Here is a 23,658-nt window from a genome sequence, read left to right as displayed (position 1 = left end):
GGCTTAGCTGTGCTGCTGCCTGTGGGATCTTCCCAGACCAAGGATTGAACCTGTGTCCCTTGCATTGCAAGGCAGATTCTTAACCACTGGACCACCAGGGAAGCCCTCGGGTTGTTTTTGATCACAATACAAAAAAGCCACAAAGAAAGCAGATGCTGCTGGATGCCTCTCCTTCCCCACCCCCCACAGAGTAGCTTCCAAAATAGACGCTACAGTAATTGCATAAACCATGAAAAAATTAACTCCGCATACAAAGAATTAGAAGCATCACAGGGGCATCATACTCCAGCTAGTCCTTTCCAGCTTCCTTGGCTCAAAGGTCCCCCTGATCCTCACCGCTCTTCACATCCACAGAGACGGCCCCTCCCAGTACTCTTTTGCAATAATGCAGAACCCTCCAGGAACAAGCTCTCGGCCACAGGGAGGTCATCCTTCCAGGGGGAGGGGAAGCGTTTCCACGGGAGCAGCCTCTGGATCTAGGTTCGGAGCTCTCGGGACCGTATACTGTGCTGCCACTAGACCCCCATCTCCTTTGTTCTGAATACTGACCTCAGGCCACTCTGATTTACGGTCAGATCAGCTTCTTGTCTTCCTTCCGAGAGGATGACAGACAAGCCTCCTGGGCCTGGTCATGCAGTCAGGGTCAGGCCACCATGTCTGGGGGAAGGCAGATGTTGGAGAGGGTCCAGGGCAGTGGGTGACAGTGATTAAAGGGCTGGAACCCAAGGCAAATGCTGGGCTGGGGGGCTCAGCATGACCCACGGTGTCTAGTAGGGAGGCCCTGTGATGCTGGCGACAGCATCCAGCTGCTTCCTCTCTCCCCAGAGGGGCCCAACAGGGAAAAGCCTGATTTGTGCTGAGAGGCAGGCAGAATTCAGACCAACAGCCCTTACCACTGAGAAGCTGAACGCAAAACGGGCTCCTTAGAGAGGGGTCAGAAACACTCTGCCCAGATCCTTAAGGAAAATCTGGTCTTCCCTGTGGATTAAATATACGTGAAACCCCCAGCTTTGCAGCCTGTGGCCCAAAGGAAGCCCTCCAGAAATGGCAGCTAATATTATTTCCCCTTCTTGATCTCATGCCTTTATGACAAAAACATTTATATAGCTTCCAATAAAAGGCCTATGAAGTCAGAAACATAAATACATGTATACATGAACACATGTACCAGGCTTTTCAATGAAACTGGGCACGTTAAGAACTTGAATGTTATACCTTAAGAGAAAAGTGTAAAGGACAAAAGTGGACGTGACAAGACCTCTGGGTCAGTTACAGATTCTGTTGAGGCCACGTTTCCTCTGTGCCAGCCAACGCAGCAGCCAGTGGACATCTGTGACTACTGAGCACCTGCAATGTGGCAGAGGGACTAATTTTTTTTTTTCATGTGGACCACTTTTAAAACTCTTTATTGAATTTGATACAACATTACTTCTGTTTTACATTTTGTTTTTCTGGCCAGTAAGGAACGTAAGAAAATGACTGGGACGACAAATGTTCTATATCTTGATGGGTGGGTGGTCACACAAGTGTGTATAAATGTCAAAACCCAAACTGTAATCTTAAGATCTGTGCATTTTATGGAAGGGCTTCCCTGGTGGCACAGTAGTAAAGAATCTGCCTGCCAACGCAGGAGACTCAGGTTGGATACCTGCTGCTGCTAAGTCACGTCAGTCGTGTCCAACTCTGCGCAACCCCATGGATGGCAGCCCACCAGCGCCACCCCCCCGTCCCTGGGATTCTCCAGGCAAGAACACTGGAGTGGGTTGCCATTTCCTTCTCCAACGCATGAAAGTGAAAAGTGAAAATGAAGTCGCTCAGTCGTGTCCGACTCAGCGACCCCATAGACTGAAGCCTACCAGGCTCCTCCATCCCTGGGATTTTCCAGGCAAGAGTACTGGAGTGGGGTGCCATCGCCTTCTCCGAGGTTGGATACCTAGGTTGGGAAGATTCCCTAGAGAAGGAAACAGCAACCCACTCCAGTATTCTTGCCTGGGAAACCTCATGGACAGAGGAGGCTGCGGAGGGGTGGGGCTATAGTTCATGGGGTCGCAAAAGTGTCAGACACGACTCAGCAACTAAACAACAACAATTTTATGTAAATTATACCTCAGTTTAAAAAGATACCCACAGGATAATGCTTACGTAATGATAGAAATTCATTAATACAAAGCACTTTCCATGTACCTTTCATTTGCCCTTTTTCAATAGCCATATCTCAGTACCCTGGAATAGACATTATTAACATTTGACAGACAAAGAAAATAAAAAGACGAATCATTTGTCCAAGCAGTCTTCCAGAAGAGGCAATCTCAAAGCCATGCCCTTATCGCCATGCCATCCAGCTTTGCAAAGGGGTCAAAGTCATTCATTTCCAGGCTGCCACCCCCTCCCCACAGCTCCCCCAGGAGGCCTTACCAGCACACGGCCATCAGCCTTGGGCTGCCGCGCCAGGCTGACCCCCATCCATTCATCATCTCGGTCTTCCCGGCAGGTCTTTCCACAGGGCATGCCCCGATTCTTCCCTGGAGGAAAGACAGAAAAGTCAGACCTGGATTGAGGAACGCTGTCGTCTACTTTCCAAAGAGCAGTCTACAAGCCACGTGTTTGTTACTGTCAGTGAAAGCAAATCCTGGTGCCCAGTGAGGCCAGACGATACAAGTCAGGGGTGGAGAAGAGAAAGGTTTAGTGCAGGGCCCTGCAAGGAGACAGGTGGCTCGTACCTTAAAACCCCAAACTCCCAGAAAGCTCTCAGCAAAGGCCTTTCCTAGGAAAGGTGAGGGAGGGGCTGTGACAAACTTCTTGGCGTCGGATCCTTTGTTCCTGAGGTCAGGCCGCAACGTTCCCATAAACCTCCACCCAAAGCAACGTTATTCTCTGTTCTGACAAGAAAGGACTCAAGTCCCAAGACTCAACTCTCATCCCCCGAGGTCCAGGCCTGGCTATGAGGAGGGGTCCCCGAGCAGGCCCATCCCCCTGCCCAAGCGCTGGTCCAGTCCCCAGCCCGGGTCCTCCTGCCAGGGTCCAGCCCAGCTGAGGAGGCGGCTCTCGGCCCCAAGCACCCTCAGGGTCAGGGACCATCATTGCTGAGGGAGCCAGGCACCCAGCACCCAGCGGCCCTCAGGCCACCCAAATGGGGGCCGGGTCCCTCAGACTTCAACCCAGGGAGACAGCTGCTGCCATTGCGCTGCAGAGGTTGGGGGAGGCGCCCCGCCTCCTCCAGGCCTGAGCCAGGGCCGGTGGGCCGCCGAGACGACGGCGCAGGAGGACACAGCCCTTGGCGTGTCCCCGGGGCCCCGCCTCACCTGCTGCCTGAGGCTGAGGGCCTGGAGGGCTGGCGAGAAGGGCGACTTCCGCCTCTCACCACACTCTCCACTGAGGAGAACACCGCCCCTCCGACCATTGGCAGAGCGTGACCTCTAACCTTCGCGCTAAGGGTCTCGGGGAACAGTCGCACGTCCGCGCCTACCACATCAGCAGCCCATAAATGAGGAACTTGCAACAGGATGTAAATTGACTCCGCCACCATGTATGTTGTTTAATTCGTCCGGCTTTTTTTCATAGCAGGACTCTTCACCAAGGAAGCAAGGTGCTGATGTATATTACAAAGTAAGCTTCTTAATTTGTTATGGACCAGTAATAGCCCACAAATCAGTCATGGAGAATGCCATGGGCACCTCTCCTATTCTGCTAAAGAGAAGCATGACAATTCCTCATTTAATAAAAATAATAGAAGATCTTGAGGAGAAAGGACTTTGGCAAAATCGAGGACTCGAAGTGATGACTACCGTAAAATAACTGCTACTTTGAGAACCAACTCTGTACCAAGCACAGTTCTGTGTATTCACGTCTATTATCCCATCGGTCCTCTCACAGTAATCCCCGTGAGGTAGCTACCATCCTTCTGATTTTACAGGTAAGGAAACTGAGGCCAAAGAGGCTCTGAGACATCCAGTAAGTCCCAACAAGTAACAGGCAGAGCTGGGCTCCGAACCCAGGCAGATCTGAAGTCCAAAGATGCTGAACTTTCCACCAGACCAAGGGGGCTTTTAAAAACACCTATCAATCATATCTTTGCCTACTTAAATCACTTTTAATGGCCTCTCATCTTGTACGTATAACAGAATCCTAACACCTTACCCCAGTTCACCATGCCATCCTCCCCTGCGTCCATGGTCCCCTGCTCACCACTCCAGGGATGCTGGGCTTGCTCTGGATTTTAAAATGCCACAAACTTTCCTCCCATTGGAGATTCTGCCTCTAGCACCTGCCCAGCTAAACGCTGGGGAGGTGTCAAAGTCCAATCTAGATCAGATCAAATACTCACCTCCCCTCTTCTCTGATCTTTACTTGTTTTAATGTCTCTTTTACCTACTAACTGATAAGGCCCAGGATAGTAGGATCTTTGTTTGGTATATCCCAGTGTGTAGGAAGTAACAGGTACTCAGCACATGATGAGTGCATGGGTGGATGGATGGAAGGAGGAAAGGAAAGAAGGAAGGGAGGGAGGGAAGGAGGGAATGAAGGAGAGATGGAAAAGTGAGTGGATAGTTAGGAAGGAAAATAGGACAGTATGAGGATGGAGAACCCATCCCCATCTTGGCAGTGAAAAATCTACCCACCTCGAGCCATGTCCAGTTCGGTGCATCTCCGGTCGGGGTTGGTGTGGACTCGGCACTTAAACACAGCCCCAGGGGACTTCACTGAAGTGCTGTACTTGGAATCCGCCTTTGGTGCACCCACAAGGACCCTGCGCATCAAGAATAAAGGGCATTCGGTCACAACCCAGTACCAGGCAAGTGCAGCCAATGCTGAACCCTCACCCAGTCGTGAGTGTGTTGTCTGAATGCTGTCTGGGAGACGTTCCCCAGCATTATGCGGTGCTGAGGGTGGTGGTGGGGGGGAGAGGCAGAAGGAAGGGCCTCCTACTGTGAACCCGTCATGATTTTAACGTGCCTAGAGAAAATCTGAGTTTGCTTGGGAACACATACCACCAAAGGGTTCCTATCCAGAATGGGAAGAATTCCCCCAAATCAATAACGAATAATAGACCAAAGACTTAAACAGATGCTAGATGAAAGAAAAGTGGCCAATACACATATGAAAAGATGTTCGACTCTATCAGTCACCAGAGAAATCCAAATGAGATACCACTTCACATCCTCTAGACTAAAACCAGGAAGACTGAAAACACCAAGTGCTGGCAAGGATACGGGGCCCCGGGGACCCTCACCTTCCTGGTCAGAGTGTGAATGATCACAGCCACTTTGCAAAACAAACCAACAGCTCCTAAGAAAGCTAAACAGAGGCCTACCCTCGGACCCAGCAATCCGCTTTCTAGGAACACACCCAGCAGAAACACACACATACGTCTACAGGAGACACACACAAAATACCGGGTCTGTAACAGCCCCAAACTAGAAGAAACCCTAAGAGCCATCAATGCTAGAATACATAGCTAAACTGTGGTATAGAAACAGAATTCCATACAGCAATGAAAAATCCTCACGGACAAATCTCACAAACACTGCGCAAAAAATACAGGGGACAGTAGTGTACTCAGTGCCTGAGTCCGTTTATCTGATATTCAAAAGCAGGTGAAATTTAAGGGTGGTGTTAGAGGTCAGGAACACACTGACCTCTCGGGAGAAGAAGAGGGGGTATAACCAGGAAGCAGGGTTTCTGGAGGAAGGTGCTTGAAAATGTTCTCTTTTTCAAACTGAGTTGTGTTTATACAAATGTGTGAATAATTTAAAATTGTGAAAATTTATTAAAAATTTTATGAATAAACAAAAAATGAGAAGTTTAGAAATGTCATTTCTACTGTGTCCCACTCTTGCTCCCCTCCCACGATATGTACCTTTAGGGTGACAGGAAAGAAGTAGCAACAGTGTGAAATTATAAACCACAACCTCTAGCCCAAGGCACACCAGAGCTAGATGAGTTTGCCTACAACAGGGCAAGAACGTGGCTGTACGTCCTTCATCTTGAACCAAAAAGCTGCCCCAAGGATGTTGCTTCTGATGAGTTGCTAAGTTGTGTCCAGCTATTTGCAACCCCACAGACTGTAGCCCACCAGTCTCCTCCTAGCCCGTGGGATTCTCCAGGCAAGAACACTGGAGTGGGTTGCGATTTCCTTCTCTGGGGGATCTTCCCAACCCAGGGGTTGAACCTGCATCTCCTGCTTTGGCAGGCAGGTTCTTACCACTGAGCCACAAGGCAAGCCTGCCCTGGAAGATGAACCATTGTCCCCAGCAGGACCCTACTCCCCAGAGAAGAAGAGCAAGACGTGCCAAGACGACAGAGAGACACATTTGGGTATAGAACATGTTACAAAAACAATTCTGACCTAGAGTTTTGTGCCTAGTTTCTGCAAAGTAGTCAAATGGAAGAGCTGTAGCAGAAAATACCAGGCACCCTTGGTCAGGTACGGCTGGCGCTGAGCTACAGGGGCCTGTACAATGAAACTTTAAACAGAATCCATGCTCATGCTTAAAGAGCAGACAGTGCCAAGCCATTTGCTCAGTGGAATGAGAGCCTATATCTGATTCTGTGAGTTGCCCATATCTCATGCAGCCCAGAAAGGAAATGCAATTCCCCTCCCAACAGTATCAGGCATGTTATGAAAAAGCTCACGTCCCACTGGCCTGGGAACGGAATGCATTCTCCTTTATGCATCTCTGGACAAGGTGACTAATAGCACAGGTTAGAAGGACCTTATGCAGCCCTCCTAGGGCAGCAGAAAGTGGAAGCAGGCTCCTCTCACTTGTTTCTGAAAGCCACCTTCATCTTGGGATCTCAAATGTTCACCTCAACCCTGGTCTCAGAATAACACTGCTCCCCTCTGACACTCCGGCTGAGCAAAGGGGTGCAGATCCTCAGATCAGACCACGGAGGACTGAGACCCTCAGATGGTCACTCAGCAAAGGCTGGCAGAGCCCACAAGGGACACCTCCCTAATCTGCTCAGAGACATGGGGTCAGGTTCATAAGGAGGCACGTGGGTCCCTGTGCTCAGTCCTTCAACCCCCAGGGAACAGGAAGGCTCTCCTTACTGGAGCCTTTCTTTCCAGCTCAGTCTTAGAGAGCCTGTATATCTGATCCTGTGAGGAATCAAATCATATCACACTGGGTGTGAGAGGAGCTGGGCCCCCAACAGTGGGGGTTCCTATAAGCTGCCTGCTGCTGCTCAGTAACACCCCAGTATCTGCGACCCCCTGACCCTGCACCCAGTGCTCCCGGGGCAACTCCCAGCCCCATTCTCACCACGACGGGCCACAGCTGCAGAATCCCAAGCAGAAGCGGGGCTGGAACCCACTGCCTCTGGAAATCTTAGCAAGCACTTTCCCGAGCACGCCACGCCACCTCCATCACCCACACGAGGGCAGTTGGGCCGATCTACGGCTGCTCTCAGTCAAACGCAGAATGACCCTCTGAAGGAAACTCCAGTGAGAAGAAAGCCACATTAAGGGATCAATTTCCCCTCTGGCTTTGGGGGCTGGGCTTTGGAGTCACCGGAGCCGGCCAAGGGTGGCTCTCTCCAATGCTGGTTGTGTTTGCACAGGTGACAGTAATTAGCAGTTTGCCATCTCTACCCTGAAACACCCACCACCTTTCCACAAGGCAGACTGCAGGAGCTGCGGAGCATCAAATTCCTCCTTCAATCCAAAAGCCCCATGGGACAAGGCTGCGTCCAGAAATTCCCACCAACTCCCAATTTATATCAGCACAGTGAATAAACGCCAACTGCAATAGATGCTGCTAAAAAAAAAAATCACAATAAATAAATAAGGGGGAGAATTCAATGTGTACAAAGAATGGGGAATGGCTGCAAGAAACAATGGCAGGGGACTTTCCTGGTGGTCTAGTGGTTAAGACTCAGCATTCCCAATGCAGGGGTCACAGGTTCGACCCCTGGTCAGGGAACTAAGATCCCACACTCCATACAGCACAGCCAAAAAATAGACCTACATTTAAAACAGAAAAGAAAGAAAAAGTGGTCTATTTCCTCTATTGGTTATCCAACCTGGAAAGCTTAAATCCCAGGATGGGTTCTCCCAGCCGAAAGCTGAGACAGAGAAGCAAAAATTTATTTCAAAATCTAAAGTTGTAGAAGGGAGACTTCTGGTTGGGTCACCACACTTCCACTGCAGGGGGGCACAGGTTTGATCTCTGGTCAGCGTACTAGGATCTCACATGCCATGTGGCACAGCCCAAAAATAGAGAAAGAAAAAAAAAATCTTGGAGAAAGGACCTGCTGAATCATACTTTCCTTCGAAGCCCAAGGTACTTGATGGTTCCAACAACAACGGCTGATGAAGCACCCGATTACCACCGTCTGGTTCAAACTCTTAATCAGCTGCTTGGAGGAGGAGGTTTCTTCCCCCCAAATCCTGTGTAACAGGAAATGAAGCAAGAGATAAGGGGGCATGTGTGCACGCGTGTGCCTGACATTCACAGGGTGGCTCGAGGGAGGACGAGCCTGTATCTCTGTGTTTACAGAACATCGTGGCTTCCTCCACAGCCTGGCGCTGCTCTTTACCTAGGCTGCAGGCCAGTAAGGCTGCTCCACAGCCCAGCTAATGAGCTTGCCTCTTCTGAAGTTAATTCAGCTGGCTATTGGCCAGGCTGATCCTGAGAGAGAGGACAGAGTTCAGGGCATGCCACTGAAAAGATGACATTGGCTTTTTCTCTCGCTCTGAGTTACACAGACATACCCTTCCCCCCAAATCTTTCCTGGCACTCTCGAAAAGACAATAAGATGCTCCTTTCTTCTGTACAGTTACCATCTCCAGGAGCCGAGCGTCCCCGCCAACAGGCTCCTCATGAAAAATCATCTGGCTGCTTCGGACCTTTGCTTGTTACTTCAAGTTGTGGTCCTCAGAGCAGCAGCATGGGAAACAACTGGGAGAATAAGGGGAAGGCGGAATCTCAGGCGCCATCCCTTTTCCACTAGATCAGAATGTGTTTTCTGGGTCTTCCCTGGTGGCCCAGCGGCTAAGACTCCGAGGTCCCAATGCAAGAGGGCAAGATTCAATATCCCTGGTCAGGGAACCAGATCCTCACGTCGCAACTGAGAGTTCAAATGCCACAACTAAAGATCCCTCATGCTGCCACGAAGATCGAAGATCCTGCACATAACAAATAAGAACCGGCGCAGCCAGACACATAAATAAAAACAAAATAAATCTTTAAAAAGAACATGCATTTTTTTACAGACTCTCCAGGTGACTTCTAAGAAGGGTTCTAGAACCACCTACAGTGATTACAAACAATCACTTTCATCTGGGGCCAGTATGAACAGACGACCCCTGAGAATCAAGCTCTCCTCTATCCCACTCCCAGTTAAAGATGCACAGAAACTGCCCAGGCAGTTCCCAGAGTCTCCTCCTTAACTCAGAGCTCGGGCTCCTCATTACGAGGACCGCCAGCCTGTACTGGGCAGGGGGAGTGTGCAGGTGTTGGGCTAGGCTCCCTCTGGGCTGAACTGCATTTCATCTTCACCACAAGCCTGCGGGAGGCACTGATATTATCCCTCCTTTACAGATGGAGGAGCAGGTGGCCACACGAGGTCATGGCACTCACCTGAGCCCACAGAGATGCCAAGTGCAGCACGCACCCTGGCAGTCGGGTGCAGTGCCCACTCCCCTACTCTGCCCTCCCCACATCAGCCAGAAAGGAGGAAAAGGGAGCCGACAGGGGCCAGCCACTCACACGTGTGACCTTGTCTGGAAAAGGCGCCTGATGCTCTGCAGGTGGCCCTGCGCTGAGACTCTGGATTGGAAGCTCCGTCCCCAAAGGCGGAAGCAGGCCTTTCTCCTCCCCATGAGGCCGAACTGCACTCGCCTTCCCGCTTTCCCAGAACATTCACTTTGCTGGTGCAAAAGTGCTGCCCAGAGGTTAGCCACCCCCAGCCCCTCGCCCCACCCCACCCCGCCGCCCTGAAATTTTATTGAAGTAATGTGTGCATGTGGGCTCAGTTGTGTCCGACTCTTTGCAACCCCCGTGAACTGTAGCCCCATGGACTGTAACCCCCACAATCTATAGCCCCGGGTTCTCCAGGCCCGAAGAGTGGAGTGGCGTGCCATTTCCTTCTCCAGGGGATCTTCCCCACCCAGGGATCAAACCCTCGTCCTGTATCTCCTGCATTGGCAGGCAAGTTCTTTACCAGCTGACCCACCGGAGAAGCCATTATTTACAGTAGATTTAAAATGTTTTGTTAATTTCTGCTCTACAGCACAGCTACTCAGCTATTCATATGTAATCTTTTTCATATTCTTTTCCATTATGTTTTGTCACAGGATATTGAATATACAGTTCCCTGTGCCATACAATAGGACCTTGATGTTTAGGAGAGAATAAAAGCAAAACATTCTCCGGTATAAATTGTACCAATGTATTCTTAGGTCAGTCTCCCAAGGCATTAGGAACAAAAGCTAAAAATAAACAAATGAGACCTAATCAAACTTACAAGCTTTTGCAACAAGGAAACCTAGACAAAATGAAAAAAGAACCTACAGAATGGGGGAAGATATTTGCAAACAATGCGACTGACAAGGGATTAATTTCCAAAACATACAAACAGCTTATACAACTCAACAACAACAAAAAACAAGCAACCCAAACAAAAAACGGGCAGAAGACCTAAATAGACATTTCTCCAAAGAAGACCTACAGAGGGTCAATAGGCACGTGAAAAGATGTTCAACATCGATAATGACTAGAGAAGTGCAAATCAAAACTACAATAAGGTGCCGCCTCTCTAAATGAGCAGTTCACGCACCTATCTGGAAATGCGGGCCCATCTGTTTATCTGCCAGCCCCAGCCATGCTCATGGATTGTCTGATTTCCCATCCGAGGCAATCCTGCTAGGCAGCGTCTCATGTGTTTTACTGAGATGATGGGCACACTGCTCGTAAGTGGCAGGGCTGGGGTTTGAACCCAGGGGTCCATGCCCAAAGGGCATACTCTTTCCAGTCCCTCTGAACTCCCTCCTATGTGGCAGTTTAAGTGCGCTCCATTTTTCCAACACAGCCACTTCCTTGGTTGACCTGTGTGGGGGAAGCTGGTCACCAGGGCTCTCATCCAGCCACCCATCCAGCTCTGAACCTACCCCCCACCCTCTGAGTGCAAACCACGGGTCAATTCCCCAGGGACACAGGTGGCAGGAAAGGGTTGAACCACAGCTGCCTCCTAGGGAAGGCTTGGAACTGACATTGTCCCCAAGGTTCCCTCTCTCCCACAAATACCGCAGCAGTGATTCCGCAGGGCAAAATTACAGCCAGACCAAGGACAGCAAGCGGGGATTAAAAACCTTAAACCCATTAGGTTTGCTTTCAGGCATTTGATCCCCAAACCAAAACTTCCCCGGGGACCTATGTTTTAGTTACAGGAGTAGAATTCAATCACTGCGTGTCCACCGCACCTCAGGGAAACCCCAGGAATCACTCCACATCCATTCCTAGGCAAAACACAGCCAGGACTGGACGAGCCGGAGCCAGGAAAGCCACCTGACCACGCCAAATCCTGCACTCCCTGAGAAGGAAACTGGTGGAATTCCATGACCAACTGGGAAAGAACAGAGTCACGGGGCGGGGCCCACCTCGGAGAGGAATTAAACCCCCCTGGCTGCCCTGGATGGGAATAAAGGGTCCTCAGAGGCTGCTGCCCCAGCCAGGGGCTCAGGCCCTGGCAGATACACCCAGAGAAGGAAACATGGCGAAGAGCTGAGGTTTTCCTTCCCCACCTGAGAGCATCAGGTAGACATTAAAATCTGAGAGGCAGAGCAAGCTGCAGAACTCTGGGGACCTGGGTCTTGAGGTCTTCCTGTTGGTTTCTTGAGAAAATTTTTCTTCTCTAAGAAAAACAGGTCAATACTTTTACTTTTTGGCTAACATCCTCACCAGCTCCTTGGAACTGTGCATCTACCTTCCAGACTTATCTGGATGCTGGCATGAAGGACAGGGCTCCCCAGAATAGGAGTGGCTTCCGATCTGCTCTCTGAGAGAAGGAAGAGCCATGCAAAATGACAGGTTTTATCGCACACTTGTCAGAACAGCCATCATCAAAAAAGACCGCAGATAACAAACGTAGAGAAAAGGGAACCCTCCTGCACTGTTGGTGGGAATGTAAACTGGTGCAGCCACCAGGGAGGCTCCTTAAAAACCTGAAAATAGAATCACCATATGATCCACAATTCTATTCCTAGAAAACAAACAGATTCGAAAAGATACATGCATCCCAATATTCACAGCAGTATTATTTACAATAGCCAAGACTTGGAAGCAGCCTAAGTGTCCGACGACAGATGAATGGATAAAGATGTGGTATATATACAATGTGATATTACTCAGCCACAAGAAAGAAAGCAAATGGCAAAATTTCAAGAACATGGATGGACTTGGATGGTGTTATGCTCAGTGAAATAAGTCAGAGAAAGACATATACTCTATGCTATCACTCATGTGTGGAACCTAAAACATAAGACAAACAAATGAATATAGCAAAGCAGAAACAGACTCAGATATAGAGAACTAGTGCTTGCCAAAGGGAAGAGGGAAGTGGGGAGGAGCAAGATAGTGGTAGGAAATTGTGTGTGTGTCAGTCACTCGGTCGTGTCTGACTCTTGCAACCCCATGGACTGTAGCCCACCAGGCTCCTCTGTCCGTGGAATTCTCCAAGCAAGAATACTGGAGTGGGTAGCCATTCCATTTTCCACGGATCTTCCTGACCTAGGGATTGAACCCAGGTCTCTGCATTGCAGGCAGATTCTTTACTGCCTGAGCTACCAGGGAAGCCCTAAAGAGGTACAAATTACTGTACATAAAATAAATAAGCTACCAGCAAACACTGAATAGCACAGGGAATGTAGTCAATATTTTATAATTACTTTATAAGTGTGATCTATAAAAATACTGAATCACTATGTTGTACACTTGAAACATGTAATATTATAAACCAATTATACTCGGGTTTTAAAAAGATTTTTAAAAATTTCAGGCTTTACAATCCCACAAGTCTCCTATTAAAGTAGCCAACTCAGATCTTTGGAAACAGACATATGAATAAATAAAGAAAAATGCAGATTGATGCTGAGCATGACCAAAATTTTAGAGACGACACATAATAAAGAGCGCCTCATTCATTTCTGTATGGAGTGCTGACGTTCAAATTTTGATAAATGAATGAATCAACAAATGCTCTGAAAGCAAAATTTTAGCATCTGAAGTCAGGATGAAGATCATTAGCTTGGAATGTTGGACCAAAGAAACAGTAAGAAAGAGCTACTCAGATTTAGCCAGGTTCTAGTATGTGGTGCATGTTATGTTTCAGGCTTTGCAGACAAAATCTCATTTAATTCCCCCCACAATGTCATGCAGTACAAACTCTCCCTGTTCCTCTTTCGTAGAGGAGAGACTGAGGCTCAAACACCTGAAGTAACTTGCTAAGAACACACAGCTTCTAAATGGGGGCGAAGTCAGGCCTGCAGGGCCACTGTACATCTCGACAGCCCCCCTGCTATGGCTCAGACCACAGATTTGGTTGTTGCTAGGGAACCAGGGGCCATAAGGAAGGCAGAGTCAGGAAGGACCCCACTCCCCTGAGTGTAGAACGTCCACTTTAGGACCCAAGCTGGTGGAGAGGTGGTGCCGGGACCCTGCGCACTGCTGCCCTTGAGGGGGCCTGCACACAGCCGGCTTTGCTCTGGGGTGTGTGCGTGTTGCAGCATTTCCAGGCTACACAGTCCAGAAGGGCTGGGAGAGCTTCAACACACCAACAGAGGGACTGAGATGGAAGAAATTCATTCCCTGCCTTTTTGATGTTGAGCTTTGCAGGGGGCGGGGGGCAGACCTAAATCATCTTTGCTCTCAAAAACTGTTGGCCATTTATACAGAGATTCTGAGTCTGAGTGGGTTTCTTTAACAATGTTACAAATCCAGGGGTGAATCCTGAACACCAGCAGACCTGGCATCCTTCCCCATCTACTCTCCAAAGAAAACTTTTTCAGTAAGCCCTGGGAGCCAGGAGCACTCAAGGGAGCAGATGGAGGGAGGGAAACCCAGAGAGGTTGGGACGGATACAAGGAATATTCCAGAATGCTCCATATTTCCTAGGACGGATACAAGGAATATTCCAGAACACTCCATATTTCCTAGGACATATCTGTCTTAACTGACCTAGGGTGAGAGCAGACCCTACAAACATCCCTGGCAGAATGACTGGTCCCTCTTTCCTGAGGGATTGAACATCTCTGGAAAGCAAAACCCCAGTATCTCCACACAGGCAGCCAGCAGGTCCTGAATAAACGTCTGCAAAGGGTGTCATTGGTAAGCTTCCAGAACCTTCTCAAGAAAGCAGGACAGAGTCTCACAACACAAATGTCTGGGTGCCTTGAGGCCCTAAACTCTTAACTCTTGCCTTCTTGAGAGGCAAAGGTGCAGGCCTCAGTTCAACTACTCTGTCCCTCCATGCCTCAGCTTCCCCCTTATGAATGAGGCTACAATGACGACTAGCTGAAGCAACTGCAGGGAACGTTAAGTGAGTTAATGCACATGAAGCACGTAGACCGGTACTCAACAAGGGCTAAGCAATCAGCAGTGCTGTGGCTGCCGCTGCTACAAATTTAAACTCGTAACAAGAGTCCCAGAAAAGCAGAAACTGGGGACCAAGTGACCCCGTGGTTTCAAAGACTGGATTCTCACCAATCTTGGATTCACTTTCACTTCCTAAGGATCCCTCTAGAAAAAAAAAAAAAAAAGGTGACGATCAAACACTTTTATCTGCTTTAGTTGGTCACCAAATCCACATGGCTTAAAGCTTTGTGGGTCACAAGATACCAGGGTTGCAGCTCTGGTCAGCGACTCAGGGTAAGGTGGGAGCTCTCTTCCTCCTCCGACCCTCGCCTGTGATTTCCCCGAGGCCAGCAAGAGGCAGCCTGTCTGCTTCAGGGCTCATTCTAACAGCCCAGAATCCCAGCAATGCCCAGGCTGATATAACAGGGTGAGCAGGAGCACAGATTATCCCAGACACGCTGCAGGCCAAGGGACACACCTCACGCGGCCCTTCACACACGATGGGCTCCGCGTCCACCACTGAGGCATCCAGCACCTCGTGCCATCCAGCTGCAAGGGGACAGTTAGCTGACAGCCACCAGCTGCTGCCCCTTCCAGGCAATCAAGCTGAGGCCAGGCCTTCCCCAGGCAACCAAGGGGACTGACTATGATCATATGGAGTGCTGGGGATTGGGGGTGCCCCTGTTGAGTTGGCTGAGACTTTTTCTTACTGATTTTTATTGAAGTATAGTTGATTTACAACGTTGTTAATTCCTATTATAGAGCAAAGTGATTCAGTTGTATATATAAACATATATTCTTTTTAAAAATACTCTTTTCCACTATGGCTTATCATAGGGTATTTTTTAAATTGGAGGATAGTTACTTTACAATGTTCTGTTAGTTTCTGCTGTACAGCGATGCGAGTCAGCTGTTAGGTATACTTATATCTTCTTCCTCTTGACCCTGCCTCCCACCCCCTCATCGCACCCATCTCGGTCATCACAGAGCACCAGGCTGAGTTCCCTACTCTATACAGCAGCTTCCCTCTAAGTTGGCTGAGACTTTTATCAGGCCTGCATCACCATCTGAGGCTTTCCCTGCCCAGTTCTGTTTCATCTCCCCTGTTCTTTCATCCGCCTTACTCCCCATCCCCATAATTCTTTTCAACTCCTGTCTCTGTCTTAGCATCTGCTTCCCAGAGGACACAGACTGACCGAGGGCCCCAGTGCACACTGATTACCCAAGGCTGCAAAGGACCCTGACCAAGGCATGTAACTCCATGAGCCTTACTTTTCCATCTGGCAAACTGGACACCGGTCACCACGTGGTCCCGAAGATTCCCCTAGAGACTATTACACTTGTGAAAGATTGGACCTCTTGCAGATGCCCAGCAAGTCCTATCTGATGGGGTCGTTTGTTTTGATTTCTTAAAGTTACATGCTACTCCCTTGAAAGCAAGTGGTTTCTGAGAACACCATGGCTGCTTTTAATAAATGTGACAACAGCATCCTCCGCAGACAGATCACAATGGGAGTTATCAGGAGGAGACCGTTTCCTGACCGGCAGCAGCTCGCTGGGGACTCAGAGCTGGCCAGGGCCCGGCCCTTCACACTCTCACACTCTGGGCTGTTAGAGACTGGCGGGAGAGAGTCTGTCTTCTTGCCCTGGAAGGTTCTCTCCGGAGTGTGACAGCTGCCTCTGGCCCGGCTAGCGTTCAGCACTAGCTCAGGAAACAGCACCCTCGCCAGCTTCTTGAGATCTTCAGGGAAATGTCACGAAAACCCTCAAGGGATGCTGTCTGGGGCCCCTTAGAACTGGGGCCTCATACACGTGTCACCTCTTCTTGAGCACTTTGAAAAAGCAGGCACTGCAGGGCTAGTAAGAACCGGGAACAAGATCTGAAAAAGCTACTTCCAGAAAACCCAGATGGGGAAGTGGGGTTCTAGCCCGTCCTGGGAGCCGGGCATGGAGAGCACAAAGACCTCGCCACAGAGGTTATGAGACAGCCTGGCTACCACCAGCATTTCTGGGTGCCTCTGCACAAAGTCAGGTCGGGGCGGGGAACAGGGCCCATGGTCCCAGCGTCCCCCTTCTGAAGGTTCTATCTTCATGGGGCTCTTTTCTGCCCATCAGAACTCCCCAAGCCTGCCTGAGGACCTGCTCTCCCACATCAGAGCCCACACCTTATTTCTGCCTGACGTACAAAGCAAGAAGCCCACAATCTTCTCACCCATCAGGCTGAGTGCATTTTTCATTCTTGAATCCCCAGCCCTCAGCATAGAGCAGGCACTCCAATGTTTGATGGATGAAAAGAGGCCGCCAGCTATTAAGCTTTAATTAAATTTAAGCTCCCTCATTTCAGTTTTAATACTCAGATATGCAGAGGCTGACTTTTTTTTTTTTTTTTTTGGTTACATCGCCTTTGGATCTCTATCGAGCTGTTTAAGACACAAATCAGGGACTTCCCTGGCAGTCTGGTAGTTAAGACTTCACCTTCCAAGGCGGGGGGTGCCAGTTTGATCCTTGGTCAGGGAACTAAGATACCACATGCCTCATGGTCAAAAAAATCAAAACGTAAAACAGAAGTGATATTGTAAAAAATTCAATAATAAAAAAAAAAAGACACAAGTCATTGCTCCAAACAAGCACTGGAACTCTCTGCAATGGTGAAAATGTCCTGTGTGCTGTTGAAAACAGCATCCACAAGGCACATGGAGCTACCGACAAGTTGAAGTGTAGTGGTGTTACTGCAGATCTGAATTCTTCATTTTATTTGGCTGCATTTTTTTTAAGGCTACACAGCATGGGATGCAGGATCTTAGCTCCCCAACTAGGGATCAAACCCATGCCCTCAGCAGTGAAAGCACAGAGTCTTAACCACTGGACCACCTGGGAAATCCCTGGTAGTAATTAACTTAAATGGCAATACACCTGGCTCGGGGCCACTGCACTGGAAGTGCAGAACCAGCTAGCTCGTTCTCTTAACTCTCAAGCTTCATGCAAATGAGAGGATGCCATGTCCCCCTCGGCTCTGAATCGCCTCCTGTTCCTCACTGAGTGATGCTCAGACAACCTTAACAAAGCGCAATGCCGGCGCCTCTTCCATTTCCGAGCACTTGCTCTGGGCTGGAGCACGGCAGTCTTGATGTGTCCCGGGAGATGGGGGCAGGAAGCACGTCTCCAGAAAGGAAGCCAGGGCACCCAACCGCCTCAGACTCCGGGGCGTCTGGGGCCAAGAGGAAGGAGGGGAGGGGAGGGTGTGAAAGAACCCCGTTCCGGGGCCTGGACGTCTGCCGGGCTGCATGTATTTATCTCACAGGATGTCATAGTTGTCTGCCCTGCAGCTGAGGGACTGTCCATGTCTACAGGAAGGGGACAGAAATCTGCTTTGTCCGTGTTCCCTGGTACCTCTTGCTCATTGTTCAAAGGGGGCGAGAAGAGCCGGGGGGTGGCAGGTTTGGGAGAGGACGCCAGCTCAGGGCAGGCCGATGGGGATCACTGGGAAAAAATAGAAACCAAGTCCCTTGCGTGTTTGCATCCAAACTGATACCAGCGACATCTATCACACTCCCTGGGGTACTGCGTCCACCTGGCCACGGGGACAACGCTCACTGCCCAGAGCATGCGGCAGAGGCCACTCAAGCCACGCCCTCGGAGAGAGGCGGGGTCGTGCTCCGTTCTCAAGGCAGCATGACGGCAGGTGCAGGATGCAGGGTCCGCGGCTCAGAAGGCAAGCCCCCCCCCCACCCCCGCGCCCCACACACGGAGAGCTAGCACCTCCGGTCAGTGACAATTCTGGTTTAAAAACGAAATGCTCGGGATGCTCAGTTACGGGGTTCGAGAAGACGCACTGGTTCCACTGACAGGGCACGTGCGGGTGCTCCGTGATGTGTTCCTGGGGGGCCCTCGGTCTGGGGACCCCTCCTCTCTGGCGCCTGCAGAGCCCCCATTGACTGTAGTGTGAGCGCTCTCTCACCACACAGCACTCCCCTCCCTCCTTACCTTACACAAGACAAATCCTCACATCTGTAAAAAGGTGTTTAATTAGCCTGAGGCAAAACTATTAAACCATGAAAGACTGAATGAAGAAGCTAAAGAATAATCTCTGCTCAAGAAGGAAGAAGACATAAGGTTTAGTGAACACTGCCTTCTGTTCCATTCAGGGTTTCAATACATGACTTTTCCTCATCACGTCTATCACTTACCTCCCACACCCAACCCGATTCTCTGTCATCTTTATTTAAGTCTCCTTCATGCAGGTGGCTCTGCTCTCCCATTGGACTGGAGCAGCCCTTTGGTACGTTACTCCACAGTTAATACATCCCCCTAAAGTTCACATTTCAGCTTCAGTGGCACTATGGAAACTCAGAGAAAATGCCTGAAAGCCTCCCTCCCTCTCTGACGGAGTGATTCTAAGCCCAGGAACTTATGCAAAGGAAATAATTAAGGATGTCCGCAAGGCTTTTGTTAGAAGGATGTTTACCCTGCTGCTGTTTATAATCGTGAATCATTGGGAACAACTTGCCTGTCCCCCAAGCAAAGCTAAAAGATCCAGGACCCAAGGACTGCCTGGTAGGTAGAGACCAACCATCAGTCACTAAGTCAATCAACAAACCCCAGAGCTGAAAGTTAAGGTAGAGACGAGTAACAGTTCCAGATTCCACAGGGCCTGAATCATACAAATATAGGGCAACTACCCTTAAGAAAATGAATACAAAATTATGAGTACAGGATTAAGCACAGGGCCCGGGTAGAGGTCTATGCAAGTGAGAGGCCTTTGGAGGAAGTTTTATCAGTATCGAAAAAGTCTAACTTCTAAAGATAGAAGGAAAAAAAAGAAGAAAATAGGAGATGCTGGAAGTCTCTTCCTTCAAAGGCCATGGTATACCAAGACTGGGCAGCCCAGTTAGCAGAGAATAATGTTCAAGGTCTAAGACCAAGAAGCAGGAGAAGGGAGATAAGAACAGGGAGAAAGATGTTTGGCGGTGGTTGAGTCGCTCAGTCATGTCTGACTCTTGCAAGCCCATGGACTGTAGCCTGCCAGGCTCCTCTGTCCGTGGGATTCTCCAGGCAAGAATACTGGAGTGGGTTGCCATTCCCTTCTCCAGAGGATCTTCCTGACCCAGGAATCAAAGCCGGGTCTCCTGCATTGCAGGCAGATTCTTTACTGACTAAGCTATGAAGGAAGCCCAAGATGCTTGGAAGAAACAGCAGAAGGATACAAGTCAAGGAGATAAGCAAGAACTAATACAAAATTAAGGCAGTGTGGAGTGGGGGGAGAGGCAAAGGAAAACTGCTTTAAATAGATCACAAGAGGGATTAGTTGGTACTTGAAAAATTATAGGGACAAGCAGTCAGATAAAAAGAGCAGGGTGTTGGGAGACTGGGATTGATATACATATACACTCCTATGTGTAAAATAGGAAATTAATGAGAACCTGCTGCAGAGCATAGGAAACCCTACATAATACTCTGCGGTGACAGAGAGGGGAAGGAAATCCAAGTAAGAGGGGACATACATACAGGTATAACTGATTCACCTTTTGTACAGTGGAAACTAACACGACGCTGTAAGGCAACTATACCCCAAGAGAATTTAATAAGAATAAGTCATGGAGATGTAATATGCAGCCCAGTGACTATCGTTAACAATACTGTATCGCATGTTTAAAAGTTGCTAAGAGAGTAAGTCTTCAGAGTTCTCATGGCACACCAAATGGTAACTGTGTCTGATGACAGATGTTAGGATGAACTTACTGTGGTGACCATTTCATAATATATGTGTATATCAAGTCATTATGCTGTACACCTGGAATTAATGTTATATGTGAATTATATCTCAATAATAATATAAAAAAAGAATACGAAAAAAAGAGTAACGCACTCAGTATAAGAAGCAGAGAGAAAGCTTTTGAGACCAGCAGCCTGGCTGTGATGAGGGGCTCCTCTGAATCCCTGAAATATCTGCCCCACATCTCCACTGACACCACGCCACTAACCAGCATGACCCTCCATCCTCAGCCCCTCTCTGCCGTATACCCTGGGTCTTTTCCTGCCCTTGCCAAATTTATTCACATCACACAGGCTTTCTTCATCCTCTTTTTTAAAACAAAGCAGGCCAGGAACATCCCTGGTGGTCCAATAGTTAAGACTCTGTGCTTCCACTGCAGGGGGCCCAGGTTTGATCCCTGGTTGGGGACCTAAAGATCTCACATGCAGTGCGGCTTGGCCAAAAGACTTTTTTAAAAAAAGCAGACTGAACTCTTTTTCCAGGTCTTGACTCCCCCTACTTGCTCTGAGCTAAGGCAGCTTCCACCTGTGGCCCGTCAAAGTCCAGGAGGTAGGTCCTGGCAGCTCTCTGTATGGCAAAGGTCCTCCGGCATCAGTGATGCTTCAGCTTCCCTGCCTGCCCCTCCTCAGCAGCCCCCTGCCCTGACTAGTCCAATTTTTGACAGCCCTCCCCATACGCTTTGTGCCAAGGTCACACAGTCCCGGAGCCTAGCCTCGGATCCTGGGATGTGTTCTCTACATGCTCCTGCCCAGGCCACCTTCTCTACCAAATTCAAAGTCCACAGGGGACACTGAGTACACGGGAGGACACAGAAAAGGTGTCAGCCTGCTTTGCTGTCAAGGGGGGATTTGGCAATTGCAGGAAACGACAGTTGGCCTTTAACTCAGGAACTGGGGTAAACAGTAGGGAGGGAGACAGGGAACTGGTCAGGAGCTACACAAAGACCTTCAAAGCTGGTTCTCCTGGAGGCAGCTCTCCTAAACATCATGATTGTTAAAGGCCTGGCAGGTCACAAAGTTCCCGATTTTCCAGGAATGCTCAGGACTTGAATCTACTAACCCTCCCAGTTCCATCAGTCTCTGACCAATTCCAGGTGGAAATGCAAGCTGAGCACAGAGGAGGTCTGACTTTGCCCTTCCAGCCTGCAATCCCTTAAGGATGCTCACAATAAAACCAGTCCTGGACTAGCTGCCGCCTAGGCCTCCACTGGGGAACAATCCACGCCCTACCTCTTTGAGGAGTGCCTGACCTCTCCTGTGGTTGTTTCACTTGCTCTTATGCCCGACGAAAGGGCCAAGGAGAGACCAACCTCCCTGGTGCTTCTCCTCTGGGGTTGGCCACTCAAGCTCTGCACCCCTTTGCAGATAGTGCCTAATGAGGAGAGCTCCCACTCCTAGGGGCTCTCAGGGGGACATTCAGGGGGCAGCTGTCCTCCTCGGCCGCTATATAGTGCTTGTCTCCAGGGCAGCCGCCTCCATGTGCGATGAGACCCTGGCCGCCCCAGAAATCACTCACTAGCCAGCCCTACCGGCCTTGTCACTGAGCGTCCTGGATTGTCCGCCTTCCCTGCCTTCCCGACCCTCTCGGCTCGCTTCCCCAGAGGGGCTGATGAGCCTGAGGACCACTCAGCTGGCATCTCCCCCAGGCACACCGAGCGAGCCCACTCGCCCTCGCATTTCGCGGTTACGCTGCTTCCAGCGGCAGAGCCGGCAGGAGTGGCTTAAACCGAGGCAGTCGTAGTGGGGGGTGGGGGGAGTCACCAAGAGTTCTCGAAACTGAGAAGTCTGCCGGTCACCCCGGAGAGGGACTTTCGAGGTGCTGGCCCGGCCTCTGGAGCCCCGTGGAGGCAGAGTAACCAAGTTACTTCGCGACCCCGAGTTAAGCCGAGACTGCCTGGGAGGCCGAGGGGCAATCCCGGTGGTTCTCCCACCCGGAGAGGCGCCCGGCCCCCTCCGCCTGGGGAGCCCACCGGGTCGTCCGGGACCGGAGACTGTGTCTTCCCTCGTCCCTTCTTTTCCTAGGCGGCCGGGCTGCGCGCAACGGAGACATTTAAATCGCCCCCTCGGGACGGCGGCGTGGAGAGGCCGGAAAGGCGGCGGCGGCCTGGGGGCTGCAGCGGGACCCGGCCGGGCCGGGCTGCGGTCGGGGTCCGGGCCGGGAGGGCACTCACCAGCGCGTGTTGTCGTGGAAGTGCTCCAGCACCGCGTAGCCGAAGAAGGACCCGGCAGGACCTTGGAAGCGCACTGGGCGCTGCGGGTCCAGGTTGTAGGCGCCCGCAGGGGTCCCTGCAGCCACCAACGCCAGGAGCAGCGCGCGGAGCCCCCCGGCGCCCCTCTGCGCCGCCGAGCCGCCCATCCCCAGCTGGCCGCCGCCCTCCCCTGAGCCCCGCGAGCAGGGCGCCGAGCGCGCCGGCGGAGGGGCCGAGGGGTCCGCCGACGGCCGAGAGGCTCCTGGGGGCCGGAACCCTGCGCTCGGGCTCAGGCGGGACGCGGTGCCGGGCTGGGGGCGGTGGGCCGAGCGGGCGCCGTAGGAGAGCACAGGGGCGGCCCGGAGCGGCCGGCGTCCTCTGTCCAGCCGAGAAGTGTGCGCGCTCGGAGCGAGTGGGTCCCGGGCCGGGCGGCGCTGGACTGCGGAGAGGCGCGCCCGCGGGGTGGGCGGCCTGAGTGGCCGGCGGCGGAACGGCGCAGCAGCGCTCCCTGCGGGCCGCGAGCCCGGCACCACCTCCCGCGGCCGCGGAGGAGCCCAGAGACCCGCCCCAGCGCCGTGTCCCCGGCGAGCCCTGGGCGCCGGGCCCTGAGGCCACCCTACTTGTATTTTGTGTTTTTACTCATTTCTTGATATGTCTTTGTAGGAACCATTAATTTTATTAATTTTTTAAAGAACCCACTTTTAACGTTAATGATTTTTTCTGTAACGCATTTACTTTCCAATTTTAAAATTTTATCAATTTGTTTTTATCTTTCTTTTCTTCTACTTTCTCTAGATTTGCAACATTTTTCTCTAGTACCATGAGATGAACGCTTAGATTTTTAGCCTATTTTTGTTTTTCTAATATATATATTATTTGTAATATGCAGTATATATAAAATATTATATTGCTCCTTGAAAGAAAAGCTATGACCAACCTAGACATTATATTAAAATACAGAGAACTTACTTTGCCAACAAAGGTCTGTCCAGTCAAAGCTATGGTTTTTCCAGTAGTCATGTATGGATATGAGAGTTGGACCATAAAGAAAGCTGAGCACCAAAGAACTGATGCTTTTGAACTGTGGCGGTGGTGGAGAAGACTCCTGAGAATCCCTTGGACTGCAA

General features: G+C 50.4%; 1 protein-coding gene across 2 annotated transcripts in view; it reads right to left on the bottom strand.

Annotated features, from left to right (window-relative positions):
* Positions 1-22,928, bottom strand: part of ITGA9 (integrin subunit alpha 9) — a 368,750-nt gene extending 345,822 nt beyond the window's left edge. For both annotated transcript variants that reach the window (XM_004018225.5, XM_060402078.1), the window contains exons 1-3: positions 22,514-22,928; positions 4,620-4,747; positions 2,416-2,522 (exon numbers count right to left, since the gene is read on the bottom strand). In XM_004018225.5, the coding sequence (XP_004018274.3) occupies positions 2,416-2,522; positions 4,620-4,747; positions 22,514-22,698 (420 nt within the window). In that variant the 5' untranslated portion in view covers positions 22,699-22,928. The remainder of the gene's footprint in view (positions 1-2,415; positions 2,523-4,619; positions 4,748-22,513) is intronic.
* Positions 22,929-23,658: the final 730 nt, after the last annotated feature.

The sequence above is a fragment of the Ovis aries genome, chromosome 19 (genome assembly GCF_016772045.2).
Source record: "Ovis aries strain OAR_USU_Benz2616 breed Rambouillet chromosome 19, ARS-UI_Ramb_v3.0, whole genome shotgun sequence".
Classification (NCBI taxonomy): domain Eukaryota; kingdom Metazoa; phylum Chordata; class Mammalia; order Artiodactyla; family Bovidae; genus Ovis; species Ovis aries.
Note: the sequence above shows the minus strand (reverse complement) of the source record. Positions and strands in the feature narration are given on the sequence as shown.